The 8,210-nt window shown below is 58.1% G+C and overlaps 1 protein-coding gene across 1 annotated transcript in view; it reads right to left on the bottom strand.

Moving 5' to 3' along the window:
• Positions 1 to 8,210, bottom strand: part of NUMA1 (nuclear mitotic apparatus protein 1) — a 34,134-nt gene that overhangs the window by 14,472 nt on the left and 11,452 nt on the right. Inside the window, exons 2-6 of the mRNA XM_032443378.1 lie at positions 1,708 to 1,772; positions 1,328 to 1,416; positions 459 to 538; positions 288 to 370; positions 45 to 125 (exon numbers count right to left, since the gene is read on the bottom strand). Of these exons, the coding sequence (XP_032299269.1) occupies positions 45 to 125; positions 288 to 370; positions 459 to 538; positions 1,328 to 1,416; positions 1,708 to 1,749 (375 nt within the window). The 5' untranslated portion in view covers positions 1,750 to 1,772. The remainder of the gene's footprint in view (positions 1 to 44; positions 126 to 287; positions 371 to 458; positions 539 to 1,327; positions 1,417 to 1,707; positions 1,773 to 8,210) is intronic.

The raw sequence follows: 8,210 nt of genomic DNA, 5'->3' as shown, positions 1-8,210 counted from the left end.
ATGGGATGGAGGGATGGGACACAGCTGGGATATCAGGGCGTTACCTGGAGCTGGTAATCCAACTCGTTCCAGTCCCGGGGGCTTTTGCTGCTCATGGAGCTGTGGTACAGCAGCAGCACGGCCACCTGCAAGCAGGGAGTGGGTCAGGGGGGGTCCCTGCACCAAACCCAATCCCCCCCAGCCAATCCTTAGTCCACATCCAATCCCCCCCAGCCAATCCCTGCACCAAACCCAACCCCCCCAGCCCCATGGCAGAGGACATGCTGTGTGTGACCCCGAGCTGTTACCTTGGCCAACTCCAGCTCTTCTCCCTCCAGCAGTTTCGGCACCGACACCAGGTTCCCCGCGGCCGATTTGTGCTTGCACAGCTCTGCAATGAGAAGGAAGGGATTAAAGAACACGAGCAACGAGGAGCAGGAGGGGAAGGGGATGAAGGAGGGGACCAGGGGGGTTCTTACTCTGCAGGAACCCACAGACGAAGGCTGCTCGCTCTGCAAGGGGCTGCTCCAGGATGGACTCCCCTTCTTCATTCCTGTGGCTGCAAGAGAGAGCAAGGCATGAGTGCAATGCATGGGTGCAAGGCATGAGTGCAAGGCATGGGTGCAAGGCATGGGTGCAAGGCATGGGTGCAAGGCATGGGTGCAAGGCATGGGTGCAAGGCAAGGGCGCAATGCAGGGACTGGCTAGGGGATGATCCCATCGAATCCCAAGCAAAGCAATGAAGCAGCTCAAAGTAATTATATATGAGTGCTCAGCTCCTTCCTGCTCCTGTTACTGCAGTTAATTATAGCAAGGCCTGAGCTGTGTGACTACGGCCTCATTGTGGCACTAATTACCCAGGTTTAATCAGCATCGTGCTTCAAAGGTGGGAGCTCTGCCCCCATAGCACTCAGTGGGGCAGTGGGTCTATGCCCGCTCTATGGGGCTCCTTATGCTGCTTCTGCCCCTCTGTGTTCCCATAGCACTCAGTGAGGCAGTGGGGAGGGGTCTATGCTCACTCTATGGGGCTCCTTATACTGCTTCTGCCCCCATAGCACTCAGTGGGTCAATGGGGAGGGGTCTATGCCCGCTCTATGGGGCTACTTGTGCTGCTTCTGCCCCTCTGTGTTCCCATAGCACTCAGTGGGGCAGTGGGGAGGGGTCTATGCCTGCTCTATGGGGCTCCCTATGCAGCTCCATGGACCCCCATCTCCCTCAGGACCCCCCCTGCTTCCTCCTCCCAGCATCATTTGGGGAGGGGGAGCAGCTCCCACTTTATCCCACTAATTGTGGGGGGTAAATGGGGCGGTGATGCCCCCCAGCCCCCGGCCCCAGCCCCAGCACTCACATCTTGTTGATGATCCGGATGAACACGGCGCAGTCCTGCAGCTGGGACAGGGCACGGAGCGGCTCCGGGCTCAGCCCAGTGCTGCTCACCTGGGGATCAATGGGGAGGGGGGTCAGAACACAAAGCACAACCCGATCCTTGGCCCCAGCCCCACAGCGCTGCGGGGTGGGGGATGTGGGGTGGGGGAGCCCCTAAACCCCCCTCTATGGGGCAGCAGGGGGGGGGGGGGGGCACAGAGCACCCAGATGTGGGGGGTAGTGGGGTGGGAGCTGTGGGGAGCTGTGGGGTGGGGATGTGGGGCGGGGATTGTGTGGATCTATGGGGCGGGGATCTATGGGGCGGGGATCTATGGGGTCCCCCCATCAATCAGTGCACGTTACCCAAGCCAGCAGCGCAGCAGCTCTGTTGCTGTGGAGCGGCATCGCTGCCAGGGCAACACCCAGACCTGGAACCAAACAGGGACCAGAAGTTAATTAATTAACAGCAATTAATTAACCACAAGCCTGCCCCCCCCACCCCAGCCCCACGTCCCCAGCCCCATAGATGGGGGGCACAGCCCTCTATGGGCACAAAGCTGCCATTGTATCAGTGACCCACATACCCTGCCAATGTGGGGCTCAAAGGGGGTGGGGGGCACATCGCTATGGGGCACTGCCCCCTTCCTGCCCCACATCCCCCCCTGCCCCACATCCCCCCCTGCCCCACAGCACTATCTGCAGGCAGCAGAAGTCTCCTCTCTGTTATCAGGGGGGCCCAGCATCTGCCCCATAGACACAGCACAGAGCACAGCCCCATAGCTTGGCTCTGCCCCATAGCCTGGCTCTGCCCCACACTGCAGTGCCATGGGGGTCCCCTCTGTCCCTATTTAATTACCTGGATAAGAGATAGAGGATCCCCCCCCCCCCCCAGCTCCCTTAATGACACACATAGGACCCACTGCAGCCAACCCCCCCCAGCCCCACACATACCCACCATAGCCCCATAATAACCCCACACATGACCCCATAGCCCCCCATATAAGCCCCACATCACTACCCCCATAGCCCCCATATAACCCCACACATACCCCAGAGCCCCCCATATAACCTCACACATACCCCCATAGCCCCAACATACCTCCCCCTGCTCCCCAATATGGGCGAGCCCCACATAGGCCTCCCCTACAGGCCCCGGCCCCACACAGGCTCCCCCATATGCGTGCACAGGCCCCACGACCCATACAGTGCCCCATAGGGCCCTGACAAGGCCCCATTAGTTCCCACACAGACCCCATAACCCCACACCAAGGCCCCCATAGGCCAATGCTCCCACATAGGACCCCACCAGACCCCATAGTCCCACACTTGGTCCTCCATAACCCCATACAGACCCCATATCTCACACCAATGCCCCATAGCGCCAATAGTCCCACACGGCCCCCTCATTCCCATTACAGTGCCCCCATAGCCCTTGACAAGCCCCATAGTCCCACATAGGACCCCACCGACCCCACAGTCCCGCATTGGTACCTCCATTATACCCCACCACAGAGCCCACAGTCCCACACAAGGCCCCCCATCAGGCCCCAACGAGTTCCCATTACAGGCCCCCACAACCCCATACAGGTGCCCCCATATGCCCTGACACGCCCCATAGTCCCACACAAGGCCCCCATAGGCCCCATAGTCCCACACGGGGCCCCAACAGACCCACAACCAGGCCCATAGTCCCCCCCATAACCCCAATACAGACCCCACAGCCACCAACACAAGGACCCCCATAGGCCCCAATAGTCCCCACATAGGGCCTCCCCATAGGCCTCCTCAGACCCTCCCCCCCCCCACAGGCCTCCCCACCGCCCCAACACAGGCCCCATGATCCCATACAGCGTGCCCCATAGGCCCTTGACAAGCCCCTAATTCCACATAGGACCCCACCAGACCCCACAGTCCGCATTGGCTCCTCCATAACCCCACACAGACCCCACAGTCCCACACAAGGGCCCCCATAGGCCCAACAGCCCCACACAGGCTCCATAGACTCCCATAACAGGTTGCACCCATAGGGCCCTGACAGTCCCATAGCCCCACCACAATGGCCCCATAGCACTCAATAGTCCCACATAGGCCCCCCACAGCCCCAAAAGACCACACAACCCCCCTACAACCCACAGCCCTACACAGGGCCCAGGAAGGCTCCCATACAGGTGCCCCATAGGCCCTGGACAGGCCCATAGGCTCCCATACAGGTGCCCCATAGGCCCTGACAGGCCCCATAGGCTCCCATACAGGTGCCCCATAGCCCTGACAGGCCCATAACCCCACACAGACCCCATAGCCCCACATAAGGCCCCCATGAAGATCCCAATAGTCCCACGCCAGGCCCCCCCCACAGGCCCCAGTATGCCCCTACAGTCCGCATGACAGGCCCCACAACCCCATACAGGTGCCCCCATAGGCCCTGACAGGCGCCATAGTCGCCACACTAGGACCCCACCAGCCCCACACCGAGGCCCATATCCCCCCCATAACCCCCACAGACCCCAACAGCACCACATAGGCCCCCCACAGGCCCAAAGGACCCAGCACAAACCCCCCTACACCCCACAGACCCACATAGGCCACCACAGGGCCCACACAGCCTCGCCATAGGCCTAAACAGGCCCCATAATTCCCATACAAGGTGCCCCCATAGAGCCCTGACAGGCCCCATAGCCCCAACAAGGCCCCCATAGGCCCCAATGGTCCCACATAGGACCCCACACAGCCCCTGATCCCATACAGGTGCCCCCATTAGGCCCTGACAGGCCCCATAACCCCACACAGACCCCATAGCCCGCACACAAGGCCCCCATAAGCCCAATAGTCCCACGGCAAGGCCCCCCCACAGGCCCCATTATGCCCCTACAGTTCCCATACAGGCCCCCAACAACCCCATACAGGTGCCCCATAGCCTGACAGGCCCCATAGTTCCCACATAGGACCCCACACAGACCCACACCCCAAGGCCCATTATCCCACCATACCCCACACAGACCCCATAGTTCCCACGCATAGGCCCTCCCACAGGCCCCAAAAGACCCCACACAAACCCCTACACCCCACAGACCCCACCACAGGCCTCCCCCATAGGCCTACACAGGCCCCATAATCCCATACAGGTTGCCCCCATTTAGGCCCTGACAGGCCCCATAGCCCCCACACAAGGCCCCCCATAGGCCCAATGTCCCACATAGGAACCCCACACAGGCCCCCTGATCCCATTACAGTGCCCCCACAGGCCCTGACAGGCCCCATAGTTCCTACATAGGCCCCATAGCCCACACAAGGCCCCCATAGGCCCCATGTCCCACATAGGAACCCCACCAGACCCCCATTAGTCCCACACTGGCTCCTCCATAAACCCCCACAAGGGCCCCATAGGCCCACAGTTCCCACACAGGCCCCCTGATTCCCAATACAGGTGCCCCATAGGGCCCTGACAACGGCCCCATAGTCCTACATAGGGCCCCATAGTCCCAACACAAGCCCCATAGGCCCAATAGTCCCAACCACAGGCCCCCCCCTACAGGTTACCACAGACTTCCACAGCCCCACACCAGGCCCCTATCCGCATACAGGCTGGCCCCCATAACCCCACACATCCCCCATCATCCCCACCAATGCCCCCATAGCCCCTATTCCCCCTCCCCCCCCAAACTCCCTTCCCCGCCCCGATCTGTCCGTTCTCTCCACCGTTCCTTTTCCTTCTCTCCGCGTTCTGTCACTGTCCATCCACGCTCCCCCCTCGATTCCCTCACACCCGGTCGGGGGGCACCGAGAACCTGCACGAAGCACCGGACTCGTTGATCCCAATTGATCAATTGATCCGAAATCGATCCGGGCCGATCCCGGGGCCGCTCCGGGCGTGGTTTCCCGTCCTGCCCAGCGCCGCCCCACGTCACGGCTACGAGCGTTTAAAGGGAGCCGCGGCACCGAAATGACGAGCGGGGACGGGAGCGACGCACGGAGCCCAACGAGGCCGAAACGGGGGTCGGGGCCTTAACGGGGGTCGCGGTCCTAAAGCAGCGCGCCTGTACGCGGGGCGACGGCGCTTCAAGCCGAACAAAAGGGCCAGGCCCAAATCCAGTGCTATAAGCCGAACACAGCCAAGGCTCAAGCACTGAGGCCATAGCACAGACATGAGACACATACGTGAGACGAGCTTTCAGGCCCAGTGTTAAAGATACAGGCCCCAAAGGCCCGGCCCCGAGGCCTGACCACAAGCCCCAGACCAGGCCTAGGGCCTTAAGGCCACAGACCACGGCCCAACGCAGCCCAGGCCTTAGGCCTCAAGGCCTACATCCAGGCTCCAGACCCAGGCCTTAGGCTTCAGGCCCAGGCCCTCAGAACAAGCCTTCAGACCCCAGGCCCAGGCCCAGGCCTAGGCCTCAGGCCTTAGCCTACATCCACCCTCAGACCTTCAGGCCTTAGGCTTAGGCTTAGGCCCAAGTAATACAGACCCAACGCCTCAGGCCTCTAGGCCTCAAACCAAGGCCTACACTACCAGGCCTCAGACCACAGGCCCAGCGCCTCACGGCTCCCTCCTAGGCCCTCAGCCCCACGGCCTGAGGCTTAGGCCCCAGGGCCCAGGCCTAGGCCTCAGGTCCTCAGCTTTTAGGCTTAGAGGCCCAGGCCTAGGCCTCAGGCCTGAAATCTAAGGCCAAAATCCAAGGCCCCAGGCTTCCAGCTGCAGCTCCTACGACCCCACACTCAGGCCCCAGACGCCATAAACCTGACCCCACAGCCGCATAACTCGGACCCCACTATCCCGACCCCAGACCCCATAACCTGACCCACACCCATATCCTGGGACCCCATAAACCCGACCCATACCCCAGGCCCCTACCTTTAAGCCCCGCCCCTCGCCTTTAGCCCTGCCCCCTCATTTGCATAAACACCGCCACCGCCGCGCCAGGATTCAAACGCCCCCAGCCGCCTTCTACCCATCTGGCTGACTCCGACGTGACGTGTCGACGTGCGATTGGCCGCCGCTCCGCCGAGTGATGGCGCGGCTTCCGCAAAATGCTCGGGCGCCATGCGTTCGGAAAGGCTCGCGAGAGGAGCGGGGGGGGGCGTTCTGTAAGGCGGAGCTGTGGGGCCGGGGGCGGTAATGGGGGATTCCTATGGGGTATAATGGGATATATGGGAGTATATGGTTATATAGGGTTATATGGGGTTATATGGGGTTATATGGGATTATATGGGGTTATATTGGGTTATATGGGTTATATGGATATATTGGGGTTATATGGGGTTATATGGGGTTATATGGGCGTTATATGGGATTATATGGGGTTATATGGGTTATATGGGGTGTTGGTATACAGGGTGTATATGGGGTTATATGGGTTAGTATGGGCTGATATGGGTATATGGGATTATATGGGTTTAATTATGAGATTATATGGGGTTATATGGGTTATATGGGGGGCTATGGGTTATATGGGATTGGTATGCGATTGTATGAGGTATATGGGCGTTATATGGGGTATATTATGGGTTATATCGGGGTTATATGAGATTATATGGGGTTGATATGGGTATATAGGTTAATATGGGGTATATTGGGATGATTATCAGGGTTTATTATGGGGTATATGGGATATATAGGGTTATATGGGGTTAATGGATATATGGGCGTTATATGCGGGTTATATGTAGTTATATGGGCGTTATTATGGGTTATGATGGGGTGTATTATGGGGTATATACTGGGGTATATATATGGGGATATGGGGGGTATGTGGCGGTTATATGGGGCTATGGTCAGGGCGCATTATCTGGATGCGTCATGTGTATATGGCGGTCCTCATATGTGGGCGCCTCATGGGGTTATGTGGGTTATATGGGGGTATATATGGCGGGTAATATGGACTATGGGGCATGTGGTTAGATGGAGGCTGCTACGTATGGCGGGGGCTATGGGATAGTATACGGCTGTCTACGTCATGGGGTACGTATCGTCAGATAGGACGTCATATAGTGCTCTAGATATACTCGTCGTGCAGTGCTCAAGCGTATTCTTTATAGTGGTGGGTATATTATGGGCTTTTTACAACAATTCGGGGGGCTAGAATGCGGTATATCAGAGGGGCACGCCCCAGTGTAGCGCTCATGGTCGCCCCCGGTGACGTATTGGGATATATAGGGTTAATCCATGGGGTAAATGACGGGATATAAGTGGGGACTATTATGGGGATATATGGATACTAGGGGTTATATGGACGGATATATGGATGGTATTATGGGAGTTATATGGGATTTGTATGAGGTATTATGGTGTTAATATGGGATAATATATGAGATTTACTATTGGCGGACTACCTATGGGTTCATATGGCGGTTATATGGGGATATATGCGGGTATAAGGGATACTACTGGGTATTATGGCGGCATATAGCTGCGGTATTACATGGGGATATATGGGGTATATGGGGTTATTATTGTGGGGGCTTATGGAGTTTTGTATATGTGGGCTATGGGTTCGCACATATAGGGGGTGTGGTACCACCATATCACTCCTATCGAGATAATGCTGCTCGACTCATGCTCATAAGTATCTGTTTGCTCTCAGTAGTCTATATATCCAAGCGTTGTGTCCCAGCCCTTATATGGTGGTTTCTATTGTGCGGGCAGAACCCCGACCCCCTCAGCCCCCATAACTGCGCCCCTTTGCCCCAGTGGATTTGCCGTCCCACCGCTGCCCCCAAGAGCTCGTCCCCCCCCTCGGGACTTTCTCCCTTTTCCAAAGCCCCTTTTTCAGGTCCCCCTTGCAGGGTTCCCAGTTTATTGGGGGATCCAGAAAAAAAACCCCCACCCCAAAAAACAAAAAAATTTCTTTTTTGGTGTGTTGTTGGTGTAG

The sequence above is a fragment of the Coturnix japonica genome, chromosome 1, assembly GCF_001577835.2.
Source record: "Coturnix japonica isolate 7356 chromosome 1, Coturnix japonica 2.1, whole genome shotgun sequence".
Taxonomy (NCBI): domain Eukaryota; kingdom Metazoa; phylum Chordata; class Aves; order Galliformes; family Phasianidae; genus Coturnix; species Coturnix japonica.
This window is presented reverse-complemented; position numbering and strand designations above follow the sequence as displayed.